The 27,500-nt window shown below is 47.8% G+C and overlaps 2 protein-coding genes and 1 long non-coding RNA gene across 13 annotated transcripts in view; 1 reads left to right on the top strand and 2 right to left on the bottom strand.

Moving 5' to 3' along the window:
• abcd1 (ATP-binding cassette, sub-family D (ALD), member 1) overlaps window positions 1-13,839 on the bottom strand; it is a 35,916-nt gene extending 22,077 nt beyond the window's left edge. The window contains exons 1-2 of one of the 11 annotated variants that reach the window (XM_044211594.1): window positions 13,751-13,788; window positions 9,555-9,646 (exon numbers count right to left, since the gene is read on the bottom strand). The gene's annotated coding sequence lies outside the window, so the exon portion shown is untranslated. Of the gene's footprint in view, window positions 1-2,577; window positions 2,967-6,335; window positions 7,132-9,554; window positions 9,692-13,526 lie in introns of those variants that run through there. The other 10 variants (XM_044211590.1, XM_044211595.1, XM_044211596.1 and 7 more) reach the window with 10 other exon arrangements.
• Window positions 7,213-10,048, top strand: LOC122883234. Its single transcript, XR_006379584.1, has 2 exons — window positions 7,213-9,427; window positions 9,620-10,048. It is a non-coding gene; the product is annotated as an uncharacterized LOC122883234 (long non-coding RNA).
• A 467-nt stretch (window positions 13,840-14,306) lies between the features above and the next one.
• ccdc120a (coiled-coil domain containing 120a) overlaps window positions 14,307-27,500 on the bottom strand; it is a 33,078-nt gene continuing 19,884 nt past the window's right edge. Inside the window, 5 exon segments of the mRNA XM_044211604.1 lie at window positions 14,307-20,824; window positions 20,932-21,196; window positions 24,565-24,608; window positions 24,610-25,353; window positions 27,060-27,159. Of these exon segments, the coding sequence (XP_044067539.1) occupies window positions 20,719-20,824; window positions 20,932-21,196; window positions 24,565-24,608; window positions 24,610-25,353; window positions 27,060-27,159 (1,259 nt within the window). The 3' untranslated portion in view covers window positions 14,307-20,718.

The raw sequence follows: 27,500 nt of genomic DNA, 5'->3' as shown, positions 1-27,500 counted from the left end.
CAGGGCAGCTCACACATCTGGAAAGGCCCCATCAATGCAGCTCACACATCTGGAAAGGCCCCGTCAGGGCACCTCACACATCTGGAAAGGCCCCATCAGGGCAGCTCACACATCTGGAAAGGCCCATCAATGCAGCTCACACATCTGGAAAGGCCCCATCAGGGCACCTCACACATCTGGAAAGGCCCCATCAGGGCAGCTCACACATCTGGAAAGGCCCATCAATGCAGCTCACACATCTGGAAAGGCCCCATCAGGGCAGCTCACACATCTGGAAAGGCCCCATCAATGCAGCTCACACATCTGGAAAGGCCCATCAATGCAGCTCACACATCTGGAAAGGCCCCGTCAGGGCACCTCACACATCTGGAAAGGCCCCATCAGGGCAGCTCACACATCTGGAAAGGCCCCATCAGGGCAGCTCACACATCTGGAAAGGCCCCATCAGGGCACCTCACACATCTGGAAAGGCCCCATCAATGCAGCTCACACATCTGGAAAGGCCCCATCAGGGCAGCTCACACATCTGGAAAGGCCCCATCAGGGCACCTCACACATCTGGAAAGGCCCCATCAGGGCACCTCACACATCTGGAAAGGCCCCATCAATGCAGCTCACACATCTGGAAAGGCCCCATCAGGGCAGCTCACACATCTGGAAAGGCCCCATCAGGGCAGCTCACACATCTGGAAAGGCCCCATCAGGGCAGCTCACACATCTGGAAAGGCCCCATCAGGGCAGCTCACACATCTGGAAAGGCCCCATCAGGGCAGCTCACACATCTGGAAAGGCCCATCAATGCAGCTCACACATCTGGAAAGGCCCCATCAGGGCAGCTCACACATCTGGAAAGGCCCCTTCAATGCAGCTCACACATCTGGAAAGGCCCATCAATGCAGCTCACACATCTGGAAAGGCCCCGTCAGGGCACCTCACACATCTGGAAAGGCCCCATCAGGGCAGCTCACACATCTGGAAAGGCCCCATCAGGGCAGCTCACACATCTGGAAAGGCCCCATCAGGGCACCTCACACATCTGGAAAGGCCCCATCAATGCAGCTCACACATCTGGAAAGGCCCCATCAGGGCAGCTCACACATCTGGAAAGGCCCCATCAGGGCACCTCACACATCTGGAAAGGCCCCATCAGGGCACCTCACACATCTGGAAAGGCCCCATCAATGCAGCTCACACATCTGGAAAGGCCCCATCAGGGCAGCTCACACATCTGGAAAGGCCCCGTCAATGCAGCTCACACATCTGGAAAGGCCCCATCAGGGCAGCTCACACATCTGGAAAGGCCCCATCAGGGCACCTCACACATCTGGAAAGGCCCCGTCAATGCTGAAAGGTTATCCAAGTTCAACATCTGCTCCCATCCCGACGTCGTCTCTTCCAGGGAAGACCTGGCATTTTCCAACACGACAACGCCAGACCACATACTGCAGCAATAACAACGCCACGGCTGCGGAGAAGAAGGACCCGGGCACTTCAATGGCCAGCCTGCAGTCCAGACCTTTCGCCCATGGAAAACATCTGGCGCATCATAAAGAGGAAGATGCGAAGAAGAAGACAGCTGAGCGACCAGAAGCCTGTATTAGACAGGAACGGGACGACATTCCTAAACCTGAGCGACTCGCCTCCTCAGACGGTTGCAGACCGTTAGAAACAGAAGAGCCGCGCAGCGGTCGACATGGCCGCGTCCCAACCTTTCTGTGTTGGTGCCATGAAATTTAAAATCAACTCATTTTCCCTTAAAATGATACGTTTTCTCAGTTTAAACATTTGATGTGTCCGCTATGTTGTATTCTGAATAAAATATTGAAATTTGAAACTTCCACATCATTGCATCCTGTTTTTATTCTCAGAGTCCCAATTTACTGAAATCAGGTTTGTAAAATGAGTCTGTAGTTTGCAAATCTAGAGGTACAGATTATTGATTATTGGTTATTTTATTGATAATCAGAGTAAAGTAACAGCTGATTCACAGACAGTCTGATGTTTGTTGGTCGTTTAGAAATAAAATCCTTCCTCACTCTGCTTCGCGTCCTGATTATCTGATCAGCTCGGCTTTGATCGCCACTGTCCTCCATTTTTATTGATTAGCTGAGTTTATTGATCATCAGTAGGGCTGCAACAGGTCTGGCTGAGAGTGAATGTTTATAGCGCCCTCCGCTGGACCACAGGTCAACTTCAAACGCTCTGTTGGGGTCACAGACGGTAAAGTTTGAAAGTTTCATTTGTTCTCAATAAGACGACGGCTCTGTTGAAGACTTTATTTTCTATATTGTAATAAATCTTTGAACAGCTGAAATTAGTCGATTAATCGATTCCTTGTTTTAGTTTTGAGCAAACAAACACTTCCTGGTTCCAGTTCAGTGACGCTGATTTGATAGTAAACTGAATATTTTCAGCTTCGGGGGAAACGAGCTGTTTGAAGACATCATCACCTTTAAGAAACAGTTTTTATTTAATCGATTCATCGAGGAAATGATCAGCAGATCAAAAGATAATTTTGTATATATTATTACTATAATATTATATTATTACTATAATATTATATTACTATAATATTACCTTCCACTTTCTGTCTCTTACTGTACGTTGTTGCAGGTCTGTGAAAACCACGTACCTCCAACAGGTTTACATGTGCACTTGTTTCCTTGTTATGAACAGGTGTTTAGCTAGTTAGCACCCATCAGTTAGCTCACGTCAGTTAGCTCGGGTCAGTTAGCTCCCGTCAGTTAGCACCCGTCAGTTAGCTCACGTCAGTTAGCTCGGGTCAGTCAGCTCACTTCAGTTAGCTCGGGTCAGTTAGCTCGGGTCAGTTAGTTCCCGTCAGTTAGCTCCCGTCAGTTAGCTCGGGTCAGTTAGCTCCCGTCAATTAACTCGGGTCAGTTGACTCACTTCAGTTAGCTCGGGTCAGTTAGTTCCCGTCAGTTAGTTCCCGTCAGTTAGCTCCCGTCAGTTAGCTCCCGTCAGTTAGCTCACGCCAATTAGCTCGGTCAGTTGACTCACTTCAGTTAGCTCGGTCGTTAGTTCCCCGTCAGTTAGTTCCCGTCAGTTAGCTCCCGTCAGTTAGCTCCCGTCAGTTAGCTCACGTCAATTAGCTCGGGTCAGTTAGCTCACTTCAGTTAGCTCGGGTCAGTTAGCTCCCGTCAATTAACTCGGGTCAGTTGACTCACTTCAGTTAGCTCGGGTCAGTTAGTTCCCGTCAGTTAGTTCCCGTCAGTTAGCTCCCGTCAGTTAGCTCCCGTCAGTTAGCTCACGTCAATTAGCTCGGGTCAGTTAGCTCACTTCAGTTAGCTCGGGTCAGTTAGCTCCCGTCAGTTAGCTCGGGTCAGTTAGTTCCCGTCAGTTAGTTCCCGTCAGTTAGCTCCCGTCAGTTAGCTCGGGTCAGTTAGCTCCCGTCAATTAACTCGGGTCAGTTGACTCACTTCAGTTAGCTCGGGTCAGTTAGCTCCCGTCAGTTAGCTCACGTCAGTTAGTTCCCGTCAGTTAGCACCGGTCAGTTAGCTCGGGTCAGTTAGCTCCCGTCAGTTAGCTCCCGTCAGTTAGCACCGGTCAGTTAGCTCGGGTCAGTTAGTTCCCGTCAGTTAGCTCGGGTCAGTTGACTCACTTCAGTTAGCTCGGGTCAGTTAGCTCACGTCAGTTAGCTCCCGTCAGTTAGCACCGGTCAGTTAGCTCCCGTCAGTTAGCTCCCGTCAGTTAGCTCGGGTCAGTTAGCTCCCGTCAGTTAGCACCGGTCAGTTAGCTCGGGTCAGTTAGTTCCCGTCAGTTAGCTCGGGTCAGTTGACTCACTTCAGTTAGCTCGGGTCAGTTAGCTCACGTCAGTTAGCTCCCGTCAGTTAGCACCGGTCAGTTAGCTCGGGTCAGTTAGTTCCCGTCAATTAACTCGGGTCAGTTGACTCACTTCAGTTAGCACCGGTCAGTTAGCTCGGGTCAGTTAGTTCCCGTCAGTTAGCTCGGGTCAGTTGACTCACTTCAGTTAGCTCGGGTCAGTTAGCTCACGTCAGTTAGCTCCCGTCAGTTAGCACCGGTCAGTTAGCTCCCGTCAGTTAGCTCGGGTCAGTTAGCTCGGGTCAGTTGACTCACTTCAGTTAGCTCGGGTCAGTTAGCTCACGTCAGTTAGCTCCCGTCAGTTAGCACCGGTCAGTTAGCTCCCGTCAGTTAGCACCGGTCAGTTAGCTCGGGTCAGTTAGTTCCCGTCAGTTAGCTCGGGTCAGTTGACTCACTTCAGTTAGCTCGGGTCAGTTAGCACCGGTCAGTTAGCTCCCGTCAGTTAGCTCGGGTCAGTTAGCTCGGGTCAGTTGACTCACTTCAGTTAGCTCGGGTCAGTTGACTCACTTCAGTTAGCTCGGGTCAGTTAGCTCCCGTCAGTTGGCTCACCTCCTCCTACAGCTCCACTATACCCTGATATTCCCCAAGAAGACCCCCCTGAGTATGATACCACGCCTCCCAGAGCACTAAGATCGACCCGAGGTACTGCAGGCCTCGGATGGTCTAAGAAATTGGGAGGACTTTTGTCCCCAACTAGTCCTCCAGCCGTTAACATAAAAGTAGCAGATGAGTATCCTATGATACAAGTAGCTAATCCAAACACGGATGAAGGCCAACCACCAACAATCCTTGTTTATAGAACTTGGAACATGAATGATGTTAAAAAAGCCTTAGAGGGCATAACTCCACACAAAGAAGATGTCACCCAATTTGTAATTGACATGGAAAATGTGTGAAAATCCTATCATCTAAATGGACAAGAAGTCCCACAAATCTGGATGTGTGCTCTGGGACCAGATTGGCATAATGTTGGAGGAGATTGTGCTCTGAACACAGCAGGTGATGCTCCTCTTCCACGGGACAGACAACAAATGGCAGTAGGAGTAAACGGTCTGGCAACCAGAGCCACAGCCAGGTTTAGACAAAAAGCAAATTACACTGAAATAGGCAGAGCAAGACAAAAAGACGATGAAACTTTTGATGACTATAGACACCGCATGACTACAGTGTTTAAAGTCCATTCGGGACTGACTGACGACAATAATGACCAAGGAGCTTACAGACAACAGTTGAAAAATGCTTTACATGCGGGCTCAAAAGACGCAGTCAGAAGCTGGGTGCAGAAGCACTACATCGGACTGTCTACCCTTGATGAGTACATTAATCATGCTTTGCACGCAGAAAAGGTTGCTAAAGAAAAAGACAGTAGGAACGTTTTTTAGTGAGGTAGAGACTGAAGAAGTGTTTTACCATGACCAGAATAGAGGTAAAGAGAAAAGCAGAACTAACCCAGGAAGACATCTTTGCCTTAAAAGGTTCAGGGCTACCTTATTACTACTATTCTTTAGATGTCCTGCATTAATGACAGAGGGAAGACAAGTTATTTCCAAAGACAAAATGGAGGAAGGAAATTTGCATGTCACTCTATGGTTCAAAATCACTGTATGAAGCAAAATTAGACAGAGCGACACCTGTTAAAATCACAATAGATTACATTTATTCGGATGCAGAAAATAATGCCGTTGCAGGTGTAATCATACCAGATAACTTAAAACCACTGAACAGGATGTGGCTTCCATCCCATATTTCACTGTACAAAAATGAAAACTTGCAGTGGAAAGACCTGGGGAAGCTGGTTCAGCAAGCCAAAGCAGCAACTGACTGGACAGCGACCTCCGTCAACACATGGACAAGCGCGTCCGCAGGCCTGACTAAAAAAGCATTGTTTTGGTCAGTCCAAGTCCAAAAAGGCGTGCACCTCCGTGGTGCTAGTGTAAGAAAATGACATGTGTTTTTTACTCAGGAAGAAGAAAAGCTAATTCAAAGTGTTCCTGACTCATTATGGTCCAAGGGACCAACAGATGTAGGGCTAGTTAAAGGAGCATTACCTGTCCAGATTAGAGCTAAGACAGAATACCGTCCTTGTGTGAAACAATATCCACTGAAAGCAGATGCACGTGAAGGCATTAAACCAGTGATCGAAGATCTGATAGCTGCAGGAGTCATTATAAAGTGTGACGATTCACCATGCAATACACCAATATTTCCAGTAAAAAAACAAGCACCCTCAGTGGGTTGGCGAATGGTACAAGATCTGCAGGCTGTAAATAATGCTGTAATACAAAGAGCACCTTGTGTGCCTGATCCGCACACCCTTTTGAACTCATTAAGACCAGATGCTGAAGTCTTTACTGTAGTTGACATCAGCAATGCATTCTTTTCAGTCTCAGTGGACAAAGATAGTCAGTTTTGGTTTGCTTTTACTTACGGAGGTCAACGTTATACATATACCAGATTGCCCCAAGGATATTGTGAAGGTCCCACAATATACTCACAAGTGATGAGTGCTAGCATGGCTAAGTTCCAACCCCCAGGAAACAGTCAAGTTTTGTTGTATGTAGATGACATACTTTTAGCTTCTCCAGACGAAGACATCTGTAAAAAAGACTCCATAGCACTGTTGACACATTTAGCTGAGCAAGGCCACAAAGCAAGTAAAAATAAGTTGCAACTGTGCAAAACACAAATAAAATATTTAGGTCATAATCTTAGCTCAGGAGGAAGAACAATAATTGAAGACAGAAAGACAGCAATCTTAAAGGCTTCAAAACCACACACAAAAATAATAAATAATGTTGCTTTTGAACTACTGCAGGTGTTGGGTACCTAATTATGCTGAAATAACTGCTCCACTCCAGAAATTAATGTATGATGAAAACATTAAAATGACTACTGCATTGAAATGGACAGAAGAGGCAGAAAATGCGTTCTGTACTTTAAAACAAACTCTCGCTTTAGCATTACCTGACTACAGCAAAACATTTGTGCAAATGGTAGACTGCAAAGGGAAATTTATGACTTCTGTTTTGACACAGCAGCATGGCGATAAGATGAAACCTATAGCCTATTTCTCCTCTAAATTAGACAGCGTAGCATGTGCCCAGCCACACTGTGTTAGAGCGGTGGTGGCTGCTTCTATGGCAGTAGAAACTAGCGCTGCTGCTGCAGACAAACATGACTTTTCTGTCTCCAGCGAGACATCTGTCATGTATGGCTGTGTTGCTTTCACAATCTCATTTAACTATTGAGCGATGCACAACCCTCAATCCAGCCACACTTCTGCCACTTCCTGATGATGGACATGCACGTGACTGCCAGGAACTTGCTGAACAAACGGCAGAAAGCAGACCTGATCTTACTGATCAACCTTTAACAACAGGAGAAACAATTTATGTTGATGGCTCTTCAAAAAAAAAAAAATGAACTAGGAAAAACACAAACAGGTTATGCTGTAGTGACCAAAGATAAGATATTAAAAGCGGAACAATTACCCTCACACTGCTCTGCCCAAGCTGCAGAGATAGTGGCTCTAACAGAGGCATGTAAATGAATGAAGAATAAAGACGCTACTATCTATACAGATAGCCAGTATGCCTTTGCTACAGTCCATACTTTTGCACAGTATTGGCAAAATAGAGGAATGATCACATCCACAGAGAAACCAGTAACACATGCAAACATCCTATCTAACCTACTCAAGGCAGTAAAGTTACCAAAACACCTCGCAGTTTGTAAATGTGCAGCTCATACCTCAGGGACAGATCAAGCATCACTAGGGAATGCATTTGCAGACAAAACAGCTAAACAAGCAGCCGAGGGACAGATAAAAGTGCTTATGCTGACCTCGGACACTGATATGACTGATACAACACTCCAAGACATGCAACAACAAGCACCACAGAAAGAAAAAGACTTAAAACACGGAGCACAACTACAGAATGACATCTATGTATGACCAGAGAAAAAACCAATCCTTCCACACAACCTGTACAAATGGGCTGCAATATTGAGCCATGGTGTTACACATGTCTCAACAGGAGGGATGGTATGGATTTAACTCCTATTCAAAACATTTTTATAGAGCATGTTTGACCTGTGCTAAGCACAATCCTCAGGGAAACTTAAGACCTAGGAGAGGGCGTTTCCCTTCACCACAGTATCCGTTTCAAGCAATACATATGGATTTTATAGAGTTAAATCAGAGTGAAGGGAAAAAGTATTGTCTGGTCATAATAGATGCCTTCTCTAAATGGGTAGAGCTGTTTCCAACCAAACACCCAGACGCAGTAACAGCGGCAAGAGCGTTATGTAAAGACATAATACCCCGTTATGGCACTCCGGAAAAACTTTACAGTGATAAAGGAGCACATTTTGTAAACCAATCGATCAAGAAGATAGGAATAATGTTTCACATCAATCTAAAAAACCACTGCGCATATCATCCTCAAAGTGCAGGATTAGTGGAACGCATGAATGGCACTATAAAAAACGGTTAAAGAAATGCATTGAAGAAACAAGGAGACCTTGGACTCAGTGCATAGATTTAGTGAAAATGTATATAAATATCACAGCAACTTCAGGCTTAACTCCATATGAAACGCTGTTTGGTAGACCATACAGGCTGCCGCAGTTTAAAAATCAATGGGAGCTGAGTGAAGAAACCAACCTAGCAGACTATATGAGAAAAATGTTAGAAAAACAAAAAGGAAAACAAGCTGATGAACATCCTTCTGTTTCTCAACAGGAGATCCAGTTAGTGGGACCAGGCGATTGGGTGCTGATACGAAGCATTAAGAGAAAACATTGGCACTCTCTCAAGTGGGAAGGGCCTTATCAGGTATTGTTGAACACTCCCACAGCCATAAAAATAGCTGAAAGATCCACGTGGGTACATCTTACTCACTGCAAAAAGGTCATCTCCTCCGACAGTTCCACATAGAAAGGTGACTCACAGTCTGATGATAGGGTGGACTCAGGTGTGTAGAACCTGAGGCCACCTGAAAGTCAGTGAAGTATTTCCAAGACACCAGACTCATTAGAGGACACTCTCGGGGAAGATGGCGACTAGATGGATAAGCGATGCCATTAGGTGCTGGGGAGTGACAATCGTATTCATATTAATTTTTCTTTTTACTTGGTACTCATGGGAAGCTCCTGGGACTTCCCTAAATAGCACTCATGTTCCGCCCACTTCATCCCAAGGTGTCACCCAACCACATGCTAGAGTAAAACGCAGAGTAGGCTATTACCACACAAATGACCAGTACAATGCCCAGCGAGTGGAGGCAGAAACGCTCCTCATCCTGGCGCTCTAATATCGACCCTACGTAAAACGTAGACCGAATCAATTACATCCATTACAACGTACAGAAATTGGGCAACTGGACACAGAGTGGGTTTGAGGCTGTTCATGGACGGCTTTCCTCCACATCACTGATGCCATTCCAGACCCGCATAGCTCTTGACATGCTGCTTGCAGAGAAAGGAGGTGTGTGTGCTATGTTCAGAGAGCAATGCTGCACCTTCATTCCTAACAACACTGCAGCGGATGGCAGTCTCACCAAGGCCATAGACGGGTTGAAAACTGGTAAGATGAAAGATCAATCTGGTGTAGACGCCACTATGTGGGACTCTTGGTTCGATGTTTTTGGGAAATACCGAACCTTGCTGTCCTCAATTCTAATATCTCTAGCAGTCTTTGCTGCAATATTGACCTTATGTGGATGTTGTTGTATTCCGTGCCTGCGTTCTTTGTCTACTCGTCTCATCACCTATGGAGGACCGCTTTACCCAGATGTATCCGCTCCTGCAACAAAACCGAGATAACGATGAAGACACAGATGAAGAATCAGACCATTGGCCTGATTTGTTCCCTGATCCAGGTGACTATGAGTCGCCCTGTAAGTAACCTAACACACACTCTGAGTGTAAACATTTGGACAGACTCATAAAAATGATCTTGCAGTTGAAAATCTAGCGAAGAGACTGATTGAGTGATATGAGAATTTGAGAACAAAATGTGATAAACAGGAGGGAAATGTTAGAATAAAGATGTACATAAGTTATCCCATTTATGTTTTGTTCTTAGTAGCCTTTAAAGTGCACAGCAATGCTGTGTGTGTATATGTGTGTTATTAAACTTGTGTCTGTGAGATTAACAGGAATGCACCCTGCCATCCTATGACCGGCAGGGCAGGCTGACACCGAACCAGATGGTCTCATGAGTTGTGTCTGCTCCAAGGCCGCTCTCACGAGATAGACCTGACAACACCACTTTGTTTCTTTTCTTATGTAGCAGTGTACACTTCCCCACCCCTTAGAAAACTACGTAACAGGGAATCTCCTAAACTGAATAAAAGAGAGGAGGCTGCATGGATGCACTTCAGAGTGAGAAGGAGATGTAACTGAATGCATCTATGCTTACTCTCCTTGAGTAAAACTTAAGTTAATGCCTTTGTCTTTCTTTCCTTGTATATGATTTAAATGTTCTGGGTGTCTTGAACCTGACAGTTAGCTCCCGTCGGTTAGCACCGGTCAGTTAGTTCCCGTCAATTAGCTCACGTCAGTTAGCTCACGTCAGTCAATTCCCGTCAGTTAGCTCGGGTCAGTTGGCTCACTTCAGTTAGCTCCCGTCAGTTAGCTCACGTCAGTTAGCTCGGGTCAGTTGGCTCACTTCAGTTAGCTCCCGTCAGTTAGCTCCCATCGGTTAGCACCGGTCAGTTAGTTCCCGTCAATTAGCTCCCGTCAGTTAGCTCCCATCGGTTAGCACCGGTCAGTTAGTTCCCGTCAATTAGCTCACGTCAGTTAGCTCACGTCAGTTAGCTCACGTCAGTCAATTCCCGTCAGTTAGCTCGGGTCAGTTGGCTCACTTCAGTTAGCTCCCGTCAGTTAGCTCCCGTCAGTTAGCTCCCATCGGTTAGCACCGGTCAGTTAGTTCCCGTCAATTAGCTCACGTCAGTTAGCTCCCATCGGTTAGCACCGGTCAGTTAGTTCCCGTCAATTAGCTCACGTCAGTTAGCTCACGTCAGTTAGCTCACGTCAGTTAGCTCACGTCAGTCAATTCCCGTCAGTTAGCTCGGGTCAGTTGGCTCACTTCAGTTAGCTCCCGTCAGTTAGCTCACGTCAGTTAGCTCCCGTCAGTTAGCTCCCATCGGTTAGCACCGGTCAGTTAGTTCCCGTCAATTAGCTCACGTCAGTTAGCTCCCATCGGTTAGCACCGGTCAGTTAGTTCCCGTCAATTAGCTCACGTCAGTTAGCTCACGTCAGTTAGCTCACGTCAGTCAATTCCCGTCAGTTAGCTCGGGTCAGTTGGCTCACTTCAGTTAGCTCCCGTCAGTTAGCTCACGTCAGTTAGCTCGGGTCAGTTGGCTCACTTCAGTTAGCTCCCGTCAGTTAGCTCCCATCGGTTAGCACCGGTCAGTTAGTTCCCGTCAATTAGCTCACGTCAGTTAGCTCACGTCAGTTAGCACCGGTCAGTTAGTTCCCGTCAATTAGCTCACGTCAGTTAGCTCACGTCAGTCAGTTCCCGTCAGTTAGCTCGGGTCAGTTGGCTCACTTCAGTTAGCTCACGTCAGTTAGCTCACGTCAGTTAGCTCGGGTCAGTTAGCTCGGGTCAGCTGGCTCACTTCAGTTAGCTCCCGTCAGTTGGCTCACTTCAGTTAGCTCCCGTCAGTTAGCACCCGTCAGTTAGCTCCCGTCAATTAGCACCCGTCAGTTAGCTCCCGTCAATTAGCTTGGGTCAGTTAGCTCACGTCAGTTAGCTTGGGTCAGTTAGCTCACGTCAGTCAGCTCCCGTCAGTTAGCACCAGTCAGTTAGCTTGGGTCAGTTAGCTCCCATCAGTTAGCTCGGGTCAGTTGGCTCACTTCAGTTAGCTCACGTCAGTTAGCACCAGTCAGTTAGCTTGGGTCAGTTAGCTCCCATCAGTTAGCTCGGGTCAGTTGGCTCCCTTCAGTTAGCTCCCGTCAGTTACTTCTGGTCAGTTAGCTCACGTCAGTTAGCTCCCGTCAGTTAGTTCGGGTCAGTTAGCACCGGTCAGTTAGCTCCCGTCAGTTAGCTCCCGTCAGTTAGCTCCCGTCAGTTAGCACCCGTCAGTTAGCTCCCGTCAATTAGCTTGGGTCAGTTAGTTCCCGTCAGTTGGCTCCCTTCAGTTAGCTCCCGTCAGTTACTTCTGGTCAGTTAGCTCACGTCAGTTAGCTCCCGTCAGTTAGTTCGGGTCAGTTAGCACCGGTCAGTTAGCTCCGGTCAGTTAGCTCCCGTCAGTTAGCACCCGTCAGTTAGCACCCGTCAATTAGCTTGGGTCAGTTAGTTCCCGTCAGTTGGCTCACTTCAGTTAGCTCCCGTCAGTTAGCACCCGTCAGTTAGCACCCGTCAATTAGCTTGGGTCAGTTAGTTCGGGTCAGTTGGCTCACTTCAGTTAGTTCCCGTCAGTTAGCTCCCGTCAGTTAGCTTGGGTCAGTTAGCTTGGGTCAGTTAGTTCCCATCAGTTAGCTCACGTCAGTTAGCTCACGTCAGTTACTTCTGGTCAGTTAGTTCCCGTCAGTTAGCTCCCGTCAGTTAGCTCCCGTCAGTTAGCTCCCGTCAGTCAGTTCCCGTTAGCACCGGTCAGTTAGCTTGGGTCAGTTAGCTCGGGTCAGTTGGCTCACTTCAGTTAGTTCCCGTCAGTTAGTTCCCGTCAGTTAGCTCGGGTCAGTTGGCTCACGTCAGTTAGCTCCCGTCAGTTAGCTTGGGTCAGTTAGCTCCCGTCAGTTAGCTCGGGTCAGTTGGCTCACTTCAGTTAGCTCACGTCAGTTACTTCTTGTCAGTTAGCTCACATCAGTTAGCTCCGGTCAGTTAGCACCAGTCGGTTAGCACCAGTCAATTACCTTGGGTCAGTTAGTTCGGGTCAGTTGGCTCACTTCAGTTAGCTCCCGTCAGTTAGCTCTGGTCAGTTAGCTTCGGTCAGTTAGTTCCCGTCAATTAGCTCGGGTCAGTTAGCTCACGTCAGTTAGTTCACGTCAGTTAGCTCACGTCAGTCAGTTCCCGTCAGTCAGTTCCAGTCAGTCAGTTCCCGTCAGTTAGCACCGGTCAGTTAGCTCCCGTCAGTTAGCTCGGGTCAGTTGGCTCACTTCAGTCAGTTCCTGTCAGTTAGCTCCCGTCAGTTGGCTCACTTCAGTCAGTTCCCGTCAGTTAGCTCCCGTCAGTTAGTTCGGGTCAGTTAGTTCCCGTCAGTTAGTTCGGGTCAGTTAGCTCACGTCAGTTAGCTCGGGTCAGTTGGCTCACTTCAGTCAGTTCCTGTCAGTTAGCTCACTTCAGTCAGTTCCCGTCAGTTAGCTCCCGTCAGTTAGTTCCCGTCAGTTAGTTCGGGTCAGTTAGCTCACGTCAGTCAGTTCCCGTCAGTTAGCTCACGTCAGTTAGTTCGGGTTAGTTAGCTCCGGTCAGTTAGCTCACGTCAGTCAGTTCCCGTCAGTTAGCTTCTAACTTCTAAGTCCTGAGCTAGCCGCCGGCTAGCAGCACTCAGCTAACTTGCTGTTATTCAGGGAGTTTCACAGTGGAGCGGATTCTTTAAATAACCGTCGGGTCCCGGTCCCGGTCGGGTCCCGGTCCCGGTCCCGGCACCGCTCAGCTCAGCTCACACCAAACCGCACAAAAAGTTTAACCCGGGTTTTGAAACCCGGCAGCTAACAGAGCGATGCTAACTAAAGCTAACCTCTAACCGAACAGGAACTTTGTTGTTTCTCTGGTCGGAACATGAAAAGAGCTCAAAGTTCAGCGGGTTAATCTGCTCCACCTGACCGCAGACCAGACCGCGACACAGGAAGTCACCTGTTACACCTGTTACACCTGCTCCTTCAGACGCGTCGCTTTACCTCAAGTTCACCCGTCTGATGGTGTTTAATGTCCGGACGGCAGAAGAAAGTTCAGCATGTTTACCTGAGAGGACGGGCCGCGTCCCAATACTGAGAACACTCCCCTCCTTCCCTACACACACTTCCTCCTCCTCCTCCTCCTCCTCCTCCTCCTCCTCCTCCTCCTCCGCAGACCGGAGTCTCCGCAGTCAGAGCTCTGCAGGTGACAGGTGAGGCTGTGCCACTGATATTATAATGGCTTCATGTGTTAACTTTAATTTTACATTGCATTACTTACATCACTATATAATTATAATATTCCTACTATATTGTTATTGTACTTCTATATTATTATATTAGGCTTTATCACAGTATTCTCTTCTATTTCTGTTATATATACTGTACAGTGTGTGTGAGTAACATATACTATATTATATATAACACTATATATACTTCATATTATGTATGCTGTGCTTATTATTCGCTGCTTATACGGTATATAGTTCACACATCATGGCTGCTGAGATCAATAAAGTCCGATCGGATCTTATAAAGTGTTTGGAATCAATCACTTTCAGGCGTTTGCAACGGTTCACGTTGACTTCAGCACAGAAGAATAAAGGTTTACACAGCTGCGTTCGTATATGGACGACTGTGTCTGTGACGGGAAGCCGTGAGCAGAAATCTTTATTTGTTTGTACATTTTTCTTTTCCAACATCGAACAGCAGAAAGAGTTCAGAGTGAAAAAAGTACAAATGACAAAAGAGTCCAAAAAGATAGAAAATGATTTTTACACAAAGTTCAGACTGTACAAGAAACTCCAACTGTACAGAGTGCACCTGAACGCATCACGGCAGAAACAGCTGTGATGTCACTCTGACAGACTGTCCACACAGCTGGACAACAGCTGGTCCTGGACCTGAAGGGGGACACAGACCAAATACCGGTACTGCTACACAAGTATGGTACTGTACTGGAATACTGTCAGGGTCGTGTCCTCGGACTGGAGGAAGAGTTTATGTTCTGATGAATCAGGAGTTTTCTGATCCTTTCAGACTAAGTTTGGTTTTTTTACACTTTATTAAATTAAAATGAGAAGAATTTAATATTCCTCACCAGACGAAAATACCTGGCACCAGACTGTGACATGTGAGACACAACTTACATGAAGTATAACTGAACAGTTACATGGATAAATATACTTTTTTAAATACTCAGAAATTTGTACAGAGTTTGGTTGGTGGCTGGTGGGTTTCTGCTGGAGGCCTTGAGTGTTTCTAGAATCGTGGCTACAGCCCTGAGTATCCATAGTACTCCGCAGTACTCCACAGTACTCTAGAGTACTCCACAGTACTCCACAGTACTCCAGAGTGCTCCGCAGTACTCCAGAGTACTCTAGAGTACTCCACCGTGCTCCACAGTACTCCAGAGTGCTCCGCAGTACTCCGCAGTACTCCAGAGTACTCCACAGTACTCTAGAGTACTCCACAGTACTCCACAGTACTCCAGAGTGCTCCGCAGTACTCCAGAGTACTCTAGAGTACTCCACCGTGCTCCACAGTACTCCAGAGTGCTCCGCAGTACTCCGCAGTACTCCAGAGTACTCCACAGTACTCCAGAGTACTCCACAGTACTCCACAGTACTCCGCAGTACTCCGCAGTACTCCAGAGTGCTCCAGAGTACTCCAGAGTGCTCCGCAGTACTCCAGAGTGCTCCGCAGTACTCCACAGTGCTCCAGAGTGCTCCGCAGTACTCCACAGTGCTCCAGAGTGCTCCACAGTACTCCAGAGTACTCCACAGTACTCCAGAGTGCTCCACAGTACTCCGCAGTACTCCAGAGTACTCCAGAGTGCGCCAGAGTGCTCCACAGTACTCCGCAGTGCTCCACAGTACTCCACAGTACTCCGCAGTACTCCAGAGTACTCCAGAGTGCTCCAGAGTGCTCCACAGTACTCCGCAGTGCTCCACAGTACTCCACAGTACTCCAGAGTGCTCCAGAGTGCTCCACAGTACTCCAGAGTGCTCCGCAGTACTCCAGAGTACTCCACAGTACTCCACAGTACTCCAGAGTGCTCCAGAGTGCTCCACAGTACTCCGCAGTACTCCAGAGTGCTCCAGAGTGCTCCACAGTACTCCAGAGTGCTCCACAGTACTCCACAGTACTCCAGAGTGCTCCAGAGTACTCCACAGTACTCCAGAGTGCTCCAGAGTACTCCACAGTACTCCACAGTACTCCGCAGTACTCCGCAGTACTCCAGAGTGCTCCAGAGTGCTCCACAGTACTCCGCAGTACTCCAGAGTACTCCAGAGTGCTCAGAACTAAGAGTCCCTGCAGAGTATTACACACTAGCACTGCAGCACTGCAGCGCTCAGACTGGACAGTGGACACACAGCCATTAAACACGGGTTTATAGAGAGACCAGTTAGAAGAAGTGCATGCTGGGACTCCTCCTGCTCCGCTGAAGCTGCGGTCACATGACAGCTGGTGCAGCCAATCAGAAATCACAGGATGTTCAAGTTAATGACATCATTCAGCAGCAGCACATGTTAACGGAGTCCCTGTATTGATCTGTCAATCAATCTGAGAGTGACAGCAGTGTCCAATCCTGTGGTTTGATCTTTGGAGGTAGGCGGGGCTTATGTTGCTTAACATTTGTGCTTTTAATCAGTGTCGCTACAGAGGAGGCAGACAGACAGGTGGAGGCAGACAGACAGGCAGACAGGTGGAGGCAGGCAGACAGGCAGACAGGTGGAGGCAGACAGACAGGCAGGCAGACAGACAGGTGGAGGCAGACAGACAGGCAGACAGACAGACAGACAGGTGGAGGCAGACAGACAGGCAGACAGACAGGCAGACAGACAGGCAGGCAGACAGACAGGTGGAGGCAGACAGACAGGCAGACAGACAGGTGGAGGCAGACAGACAGGCAGACAGACAGACAGACAGGTGGAGGCAGACAGACAGGCAGACAGGTGGAGGCAGGCAGACAGGCAGACAGGTGGAGGCAGGCAGACAGGCAGGCAGACAGACAGGTGGAGGCAGACAGACAGGCAGACAGACAGACAGACAGGTGGAGGCAGACAGGCAGACAGACAGGCAGACAGACAGGTGGAGGCAGACAGGCAGACAGACAGACAGACAGACAGGTGGAGGCAGACAGGCAGACAGGCAGACAGGCAGACAGACAGACAGGCAGACAGACAGGCAGACAGGTGGAGGCAGACAGACAGACAGGCAGACAGACAGACAGACAGACAGGCAGACAGACAGGTGGAGGCAGACAGACAGACAGGCAGACAGGCAGACAGACAGGTGGAGGCAGACAGACAGACAGACAGACAGGCAGACAGACAGACAGACAGGTGGAGGCAGACAGACAGACAGGCAGACAGACAGACAGACAGAGAGGCAGACAGACAGACAGGCAGACAGACAGGCAGACAGAGAGACAGACAGACAGGCAGACAGACAGAGAGGTGGAGGCAGACAGACAGACAGGCAGACAGACAGACAGGTCACTAGCAGGAGGGGGCACTGTGACTTTACATCTTTCAGACTTCATTCAGAGTTGAACTCTGTTTCTTCTTCATGTGTCTGAAGTGACTGCGTGTGTCATGTGACCGCGGCTTCCTGTTGGAGCAGACTGGAGGTCAGCCTGGTTTCCGACCTGAAGAAGAACTCAGATCAGCCTGTGACGACACAGAGGCCTCTGGGTGTCAACAGACAAACGTCTTATTGAACAATAATCATGTTGATCAGAATCAGACGTCCATAAAACACTGACTTCACATGTTGTCAAAAAGTTGCATTTTGTTCGCGTTGAGTTCACCGACATTTTTATAAAAGTGTGAAGCTCGGTACAAAAACAGGCTCCATTCAGTCAATCAATAAACCAATCAATCAACACTGTGACATCATCGTCTGATTGTCGCTGCAAATGATTTTCATCCTGAAGTTGAAAAGCTTCGATCCTCTTATTGCTCTCAGACTGGATCTGGATCCTGACTCAAAGTCCAGCAGAGACTGAAGTCCTCAACGGACCGACTGAGGAAGTTCCTCCTGTAGACACGTTCTCCTGTTTTCATCATGTTCTCCTGATGTTCTCATCATGTTCTCCTGATGTTCTCATCATGTTCTCCTGATGTTCTCAACCTGTTCTCCTGATGTTCTCATCATGTTCTCCTGATGTTCTCATCATGTTCTCCTGATGTTCTCATCCTGTTCTCATCATGTTCTCCTGATGTTCTCATCATGTTCTCCTGATGTTCTCATCCTGTTCTCATCCTGTTATCATCCTGTTCTCATCCTGTTCTCATCCTGTTCTCATCATGTTCTCCTGATGTTCTCCTGATGTTCTCATCCTGTTATCATCCTGTTCTCATCATGTTCTCATCCTGTTCTCATCATGTTCTCATCCTGTTATCATCCTGTTCTCATGATGTTCTCATGATGTTCTCATCCTGTTCTCATCATGTTCTCATCCTGTTATCATCCTGTTCTCATGATGTTCTCATGATGTTCTCATCATGTTCTCATCCTGTTCTCATCCTGTTCTCATGATGTTCTCATCCTGTTCTCATCCTGTTCTCATCCTGTTCTCATCCTGTTCTCCTGATGTTCTCCTGATGTTCTCATCATGTTCTCATCATGTTCTCCTGATGGTCTCATCCTGTTCTCATCCTGTTATCATCCTGTTCTCATCCTGTTCTCATCATGTTCTCCTGATGTTCTCCTGATGTTCTCATCCTGTTCTCATGATGTTCTCATCCTGTTATCATCCTGTTATCATCCTGTTCTCATCCTGTTCTCATGATGTTCTCATCCTGTTATCATCCTGTTATCATCCTGTTCTCATCATGTTCTCATCATGTTCTCCTGATGTTCTCATCATGTTCTCCTGATGTTCTCCTGATGTTCTCATCCTGTTCTCATGATGTTCTCATCCTGTTATCATCCTGTTCTCATCCTGTTCTCATGATGTTCTCATCCTGTTATCATCCTGTTCTCATGATGTTCTCATCATGTTCTCCTGATGTTCTCATCATGTTCTCAATATGTTCTCATCCTGTTCTCATGATGTTCTCATCATGTTCTCATCCTGTTCTCATCCTGTTCTCATCATGTTCTCATCCTGTTCTCCTGATGTTCTCATCCTGTTCTCCTGATGTTCTCATGATGTTCTCATCCTGTTCTCATCATGTTCTCATCCTGTTCTCCTGATGTTCTCCTGATGTTCTCCTGATGTTCTCATCCTGTTCTCATGATGAGAACATGATGTTCTCCTGATGTTCTCATCCTGTTCTCATGATGTTCTCATCCTGTTCTCATGATGAGAACATGATGTTCTCCTGATGTTCTCATCCTGTTCTCATCCTGTTCTCCTGATGTTCTCCTGATGTTCTCCTGATGTTCTCATCCTGTTCTCATGATGTTCTCCTGATGTTCTCATCCTGTTCTCATGATGTTCTCCTGATGTTCTCATCCTGTTCTCCTGATGTTCTCCTGATGTTCTCCTGATGTTCTCATCCTGTTCTCATCCTGTTCTCATGATGTTCTCCTGATGTTCTCATCCTGTATCACAGCATCAGGAGCCTCTTTCATAAAACCGGATTATAGTGATTTGTACTTTTATTGCCACGTCTTGTCGTTTGTTTGCTGTTTTTATATTTCGGTTCCTGGAATAAATAACAGCTGGTGGTAAATCCCTCGTCAGTGTGTGTGTTTGTCATTTGCGTCTAATAAACTCAGCGCTCTGTTCCTGCCGCGAGTTCATCGCAGCCTCCGCCTGGTCTGCTTAACAAAGCAAACGCGGTGGAGAAGCCGCGGTGTAACTCGAGCGCTGCCTTCGTATATTATATAAATATGTATCTCTGTCGATTTCTGTCACTTCTGTGAAGTATTTATTCAGTGTTTTGTCGTTTTGCACCGATTTAATACAAAATAAATGAATAAACACAGAACAGACCTTGAAAGACGTGAATGTCGAAACGAGAGTCTGAGTTTATTAAAGAAATTTTACAGGTGAATGTTGCACCTGTACAGACTCTGAGACAGGTATACCAAGAGACTGTTTTATAACGGAGACTCCTGATGCTGCTCACAGTCTCAGAGACAGGAACTTGTCTTACTGGTGTTACTGGTTCTTCACTGGGTGAAAGGAAGGAGGAAGCTTCTGGTTACATGAGAAGGAGTCATAGATGTGACCAACCTGTCTGTTCTCATGTTCATGTCTCTGTATTTGTCATAGATTTATCAACCTGCAGCGGCTGCTTAACGTTTAGTGCAGAGATGTCGAGTCCAAACTGTAAGAATACCTGAAGAATCTCACCTGCTGGTTTCTGTCTGGACTCACCTGAGGGATCAAACAGGTCACCTGATCTAAGCAGTTTAAACTTTATCAAAAGTTCATCTTCCGGACAAACTGCTGGTCGGTTGGACTGAGCTGGTGATGACAGCTGGTGATGTCAGCTGGTGCAACAGTTTCATCATCACTTTTATCAAAAGTTCATATAAAAACTGGTCCTGATTGTCTGAGCAGAGTCTGACAGATTAAAGACGAAGACGTCGTCGTAGAAAACTTCCAGTTCAGTCTAACCCTTATCCAGAAACAGGTTCAGACTTCAGTGTCACTGAATCCATTTCATCAGAGCTGAGCAGCGTCTGACGCTGGTCGCTGGTCGAGAGGGCGGTCAGCTGACGTGTGTTAACCCATTCAGACACACCTCCGACATGGGTTTGATTGGGGGGGGGGGTCTGAGTTCATCCAGAGACGCCACCCTGAGGTCAGACTGCAACAGGACGGTGACATCATCATCCTGTGTGTGACATCATGGGGGGTGGGGTTTCAGGTGAAGTAAGAGAGAAGTGGGTTCTGAGGAGCTGCTGGTGTAACCTGAAGAGACGACCGACATTTGAACCACTGAGCTGCAGGTCCTGGTGAACAGCAGGAGGCTCCAGCAGAACACAAAGTCCAGAGAGTTGCTGATCCCGGGAAGCCAGCCCGGGATTGGTCTGTGTATCTGTCCGTCAGCATCCTGATTGGTCGGTGAGTCAAACCAGAGTTCCAGGAGACGGCTGATCCACAGTCAGGTCTCTGAGAGGAACTTCCTGTTTCTCAGGAGGGAAGGAATCGTGGTAGAGAGAGCTATCCATAGACCTGCGAGAGAGAGAGAGAGAGAGAGAGAGAGTCAGCTGGTCAGGTGTAGGAGCTCAGGTGTTCTTACAGCAGTGGATCTGTACCTGTACAGATGACCTGACTCCTACCTGCCATGCAGTGGGTGTCCGTGGAACGTGGCTGAATGCGGCAGCATCTGTTTGTGATGCGGTGCAGCGTGATAATGACTCGTCTCCGTCTGATAGGTCGACTGCTGGATGACACCGTGAGTCCTCCGTCTGCCTTGCAGAGCTCCTCCCCCTCCAGCCAGACCTTTGACCCCCCCGTTTACCGCATTTCCTGTGTTGATCTTTCCGTTGGCCTGGTTTTGGTGGGTGGAGCCTATCGTGTTCCTCAGGTACCAGTCCCTCAGACCTGTCAATCACACACACATCAAAGATTTAATTACAAGTTACAGCAGATTTTGGATCAGTTTTAATAATGTGTCAGTTTCTTTTTCTGGCTGCAAATCTTGTCCAGAAAGCGCTGCTTGGATTACAATTCAATCCAAGTGTGTAGATAACCTCGACCCCCATCTACTCTGTCTTAGTGTCCCCATCACTTGTCCACAGCTGATGCATTCAATATGTGCGCTAGAATCTACTACAGTACTTCAACGTCCATTTTTATGCAGATGATACAGTTTCGATACAGACTCGGGTGTTTACAGTGGACTCGGTTGATTACGATGGGCTTGGGTGTTTACGGCGGACCCTGGTGTTTACGGCGGACCCAGTTGTTTATGTTGGACCCGGGTGTTTACGGTAGACTTGGTGTTTTACAGTGGACGCGGTTGATTACGGTGGACCCGGGTGTTTACAGTGGACTTGGTTGATAATGGTGGACTTGGGTGTTTACAGTGGACTTGGTTGATAATGGTGGACTTGGGTGTTTACAGTGGACACGGTTGATTACGGTGGACCCGGGTGTTTACAGTGGACTTGGTTGATAATGGTGGACTTGGGTGTTTACAGTGGACACGGTTGATTACGGTGGACCCGGGTGTTTACAGTGGACTTGGTTGATAATGGTGGACTTGGGTGTTTACAGTGGACACGGTTGATTACGGTGGACCCGGGTTTTTACGGTGGACTCGGGTGTTTACGGTGGGCTTGGGTGTTTACGGTGGACTCGGTTGATTATTGTGGACCCGGGTGTTTACGGTGGACTCGGTTGATTATGGTGGACCAGGGTGTTTTACATCCCCCTTCTTGCCGCTGCCGGTGAGCACCTTTAGTCACAGACTTGTTTTAAATGCAGATAATAAGTACTTGGTGTTCTCCACATCCACCAGTGTCTCTGACTATCCATGCCATTAAAACTTTAAATAGTGCCCTCTTTCTGAGACATACAAATACTGAGGAATTTAAAATTTATATTCAGCTTTGACTCAAAAATTTAAACTCAAACTATGCTTCGTGTATAGAATTAAAGGCTGTCGGTCTTTTTTAGTTTCTGCAAACTGGCCTCAAGATGGATTCTTTCCTTCCCTTTAGAGATTTTTCATGACTCTGGTAATTGTTTTTAGTAACTCTTCCTGTCGCCTGGTCGTGGTTGTCTGGGATATGTATTATTCTTTCTCTTCTTCTTCTCTTTAGTATTCTCTCTTGAAAATCAGATCTTGAGCTCCATGAGACTACCTGATTAAATTAAGTTACTATAATATCCTCAGGTCCCATTAGGATCAGCTTTCTTTTTAAAGTTTGGGTTGGTTATCCACCGGTCTGTTTCTGATCAGGTCAGATTCAAAGTAATTTCTACCACATGTGAAATTAGGATACTGGGAACATTAGGACACTGAATGGAGCCTCCTTAGGGCCCCTGAATGGTTTTTGTGATGGTCAGCAGTTACATAATTGTGTTTTGCTGATTGGCTCCTGGACTGCGTGACGGTTATAATCAGCAGGTGGTCACATAGACCAAATGTTTGTATTTCTTTATCTGCTTCTCAAATTTGAGGCTTCACTACAGAAAATATGTAAACAAACATTAATTTGTCTGCTGGTTAAACTGGTAACAGAGTTTGGTTGTTCCAGCCATGCTGTCAGGATATGTGCAGCCCACATTTCAAGATAAAGGCACTGTAGAGAGCTCTACAGGTTTATTTATTAAACAGCACCAAACGATCAGTGTTGTATAAAAGAATTTGCAAGGGTTATCCTGGTTTTACCTCCTACTTCAGTCTGCTGTTGATTTGTCCACAGACCAAACTACCACAGACAGACACAGACAACTGCATCGGTGTGTTTTTAGGTCATGTGGTTTGTTGCTGTTCTGTTCTTGATGTCTGTCCTCAATGAACTGCCTCGTCTTTATTTTTTTCTGTGCAGTATCAACAAACTTCACATGCAATCCAAGTAAGTTTCATTCTGTTCGACTCCCACCAGGTGGCGTCACATCCCGTCTGTAGTTAGACAGCAGCGCTGCAGACACACAGACGGTTTCTGCTGCAGTGACCCAGTTTCATCTCCACGTCATTAAAGATTCATCAGATTTTATCTTCAACGATTCAGATTTAAAAACATCATCAGATCAGAGCAGACCCGCTGAAGATTAAATCTGTCCACTGACGGAGCATCAGGGCGTGTGAGGGGTGCTGCACCCAGGTCTGGGGCCTGAGAGGGCCCAGGTCTGGGTGCAGGTCCACTTAGGCCCAGTTTGGAGTTTGTGAACAATACAAAAATGTACAAAACTGCAGTAAAGTTAAGGTTGATAATGGGTTATGGTTAAGGTTAGCATAATTATACTTCAATATTCAATGCACGCTAAGTGACCCACCCACGATGTTACACAGCAAACAGGTGCTGATGCGTCTGAAAGACATGAGGATCATCCAGCAGTGACTTCTACCTTCAGTGAGATGAGACTTCCTGTCTCGGCTGTGACTGCAGAGCCTCAGCTAAGATTATCCACCGACAAGGAACCTGGAGCAGACTGGACTTTGCAGACAGGTGAGTACAACAACAAACTCACTGATGGTCGCAACTCACTCTCAAGGAGACAACGTCAACAACCAGACTTGCAGAGCAACGAGATAGTGTGTGTAATATCATGTGTGTTTTACACATTAACGACTGTGACATCGGATAAAATCCAGTGATCCATGAGAAGCAGACTACTGCCCACAGAACTGACTGATGGTTTTAGTGGTCAAATACTCATCTAGTTGAGTGGAGGACTGATGTTTCACAGCAGACTCAGGTGTTTACGGCGGACTCAGGTGTTTACGGCGGACTCAGGTCTTTACGGCGGACTCAGGTGTTTACGGCGGACTCAGGTGTTTACGGCGGACTCAGGTCTTTACGGCGGACTCAGGTGTTTATGGCGGACTCAGGTGTTTATGGCGGACTCAGGTGTTTATGGCGGACTCAGGTGTTTACGGCGGACTCAGGTGTTTATGGCGGACTCTGTGTTTATGGCGGACAGGTGTTTATAGCGGACTCAGGTGTTATGGCGGACTCAGGTGTTTATGGCGGACTCAGGTGTTTATGGCGGACTCTGTGTTTATGGCGGACTCAGGTGTTTATGGCGGACTCTGTGTTTATGGCGGACTCTGTGTTTATGGCGGACTCAGGTGTTATGGCGGACTCAGGTGTTTATGGCGGACTCTGTGTTTATGGCGGACTCAGGTGTTATGGCGGACTCAGGTGTTATGGCGGACTCAGGTGTTTATGGCGGACTCTTTTAATGTATTTCAGGTGTTTTCCAGCATTGTGATGTAACAGGAAGTGTTTGGGGCTTACCTTCTAGGGCGAGGGCTTTGTGGAGGCTCCTGTTGGCCTCCTCCAGTTGTGCGTCCTGGGGGGGGGGCAGCTGTGGTGGGCGGGGGCAGCAGGTGGGGGTGGGGGTCTGGCTGGATGGCAGACAGAGGAAGATTATGGGTATCAGTCTGGCTCTGCTGCACCGGGAGGAAGGGGCCGCAGGATTTGGTGCGGGTCACTTTGACTCGCCGCTGGTCGCCCGGGTGACCGCGGTAGGTGGGCGGGGCTCCTGGGGGCTGCTGGGAGGAGTAGCCGCTGTAGACCAGCTGGTGGTGTGATGTGACTGGTTGCCTGTTGTTGGTTTGGGACTGCTGTCGCTGCAGCTGCTGCTGTTTCCCCCACACGTAATCCAGCAGGACCTCGCTGTACCCCCCTCCTCTTCCTCCTCCTCTTCCTCGCCCCGCCCCTCCCCCCTCGATGAGTCCATTATTTGTCCTCGTCCTCATCCGTCCATCTGTCAGCGTCTCGGAGCTCCTGAACGTTGCACCGGCGGTGTTCGTTCCTCTCGACCCCGGCAGACCGTTTACCCACAATCCCCCCTGCTGCGGCCCCCCCTCCTCCTCCGGGATGGTGATGTGGTCCAGGAGGCCGTCAGAGCCATTACTGTGACGAGCTGCGTTGACCCTGACCCCGCCCTCCCCCGCTGCTCCTGGATCAGAGGGGCCAGAGGAGGAGGAGTCCAGAGAGCGAGGGGCAGGAGGAGGAGGGGGAGGATGGGAGGGAGGCAGGGGGAGGGGCTTGTGGGTCTGAAGAGTCTCTGGATGGTTGGTCCTGAAAGAGGAGAGGGACTGGTGAGAAGACAGAATGGTTTCAGTTCATGTGAGGACATTTCTCACAGTTGACAGGCTAACTGTTAGCTAATAACTGTTAGCTAAAAACTGTTAGCTAATAACTGTTAGCTAATAACTGTTAGCTAATAACTGTTAGCTAACTCAGGATCAGCTGCTGCGACAGCCTGCTGGTGTCTTAGTCATCAGTGGAGTTTACGTCAAACAGGCTTGAGGATAGATGTCTTAGACCCCATTTACACCTGGTATTAACATGTGATCTGTACCTGGATACCTTATAATGATGTGTGATAAGGGGCGGAGCTGGAGGACTCGTCAGGTGCAGGGAAGTGATGCGGGAGACTCTAGAGGGACCACTACAGCGTGCACAGTGAGGGTCATGTGACAGTACACTACCTTTCAAGCTAACATTTCTTCAATGGTTCAGGGAGAAGCGAATGCTGAATTTCTCAAAAAGAAAGAGGGTTTACCAAGACAGTCATATAGAGTTTGGCTTCATAGAGGCAATGGACAAAATCAGAAGTGGATGTGTCATTTTCAGTGAGAAACTGGTGAATGAAAGTATGAAATCCTGCAACCTGAAGCGACACCAGATTGCTAAGACGGTGGGTCAACCCAGGGGGGTTTTCCTCAGGAAAAAGGAACCAACAGGAACCAACAGGAACCAACAGGAACCAACAGGAACCAACAGGAACCAACAGGCCCCGGAGCATTAAGGGAAGTTTTGCCGGGGCTGGAAGCGACCAAAAGCAGGCAACTGTTGCGTCGTTGGAGTGCTCTCTCCTTACTGCGCAAGCCAAAAAGCCACACAACATCGGTGAAGCGCTGATTAAACCGGCTCAGGTGGCTAGTAAATTTAAGACTGTACCTCCATCAACACGGTGAGAGGCAGAATCGACAGAACGGTGAACGCACTAACAGAAAAACTGTTTTCTATCTACAGCAGAGGAGGCAACACTCAGTGTACATGCACAGTTCACTGAAGACGTTCTCATGTCTGTTGATCTCACAAGAGGAGAAGATATTTTCAGTGTAGTTGACACAAAGCAACCGGGCCAAAGTGTTTCACTTAAAAATCAAATACGGGAATTCTTAACTCTCCGCCATCAGAAAGTATTAGAAGAAATGACGGGTGAGTTTCTCATTAAGACGTCACATCTGGCGGAGATATTCAGCAGGTTCATTGTACAGTTAATTGTTCTGTTATTGTTTTTTGTTCAATGAATATAATGAAATACACGTAAAGATAAAGGAGTCAGCTACTTTTCCTCTTTCTGTTTCCTGGTTGCTCACATGACCCTGGTCTTGCACACTGTAGCGGTCCCTGGAGAGTCTGGGCTCTACTGATATGGCAGAGGAAGCACTCGGCTGTAGCTGTTATTTTTACAGACCGCTTGAGATAACAGGAAGAGGCGGAGTCAGGTGACCTTTGAACCTTGTCAGGGTGGATTTCTGTAGAGTCGTCACCTGACCGAGACCGAGTCAGATCTCCTCCAGATGTGGTCTGAACGGTCCATCTCATTCTGACTGTGATGTAATCTACTGTTTTTCAAGTGTCCACATGTTCGATCACATGTTCGATCACATGTTCGATCACATGTTCGATCACATGATCGATCACATGTTAGTGCCAGGTGGAGATGAGCTCATAGTTTCCCCACAAGGACAGCAAGAAAGGTGTGTGTGTACCTGTTGTGCAGTGAGTTCCTCCTGGATTTGTTCTGGTAGAAAACCTCTACTGGAGAACCAGCAGAGACCAGCAGGGGGCGACACTGAGACACGCCGTCATCTGACAGACAGACAGGCAGGCAGACAGACAGACAGGCAGACAGAGAGACAGAGAGAGAGACAGACAGACAGACAGGCAGGCAGACAGAGAGACAGAGAGACAGACAGACAGAGAGAGAGACAGACAGACAGACAGGCAGACAGAGAGACAGAGAGACAGACAGACAGAGAGAGAGACAGACAGACAGACAGGCAGACAGAGAGACAGAGAGACAGACAGGCAGGCAGACAGAGAGACAGAGAGAGAGACAGGCAGACAGAGAGACAGACAGACAGGCAGGCAGGCAGACAGAGAGACAGGCAGACAGAGAGACAGAGAGACAGAGAGACAGAGAGACAGAC

This window comes from Siniperca chuatsi, linkage group LG10 (assembly GCF_020085105.1).
Source record: "Siniperca chuatsi isolate FFG_IHB_CAS linkage group LG10, ASM2008510v1, whole genome shotgun sequence".
Taxonomy (NCBI): Eukaryota; Metazoa; Chordata; class Actinopteri; order Centrarchiformes; family Sinipercidae; genus Siniperca; species Siniperca chuatsi.
Note: the sequence above shows the minus strand (reverse complement) of the source record. Positions and strands in the feature narration are given on the sequence as shown.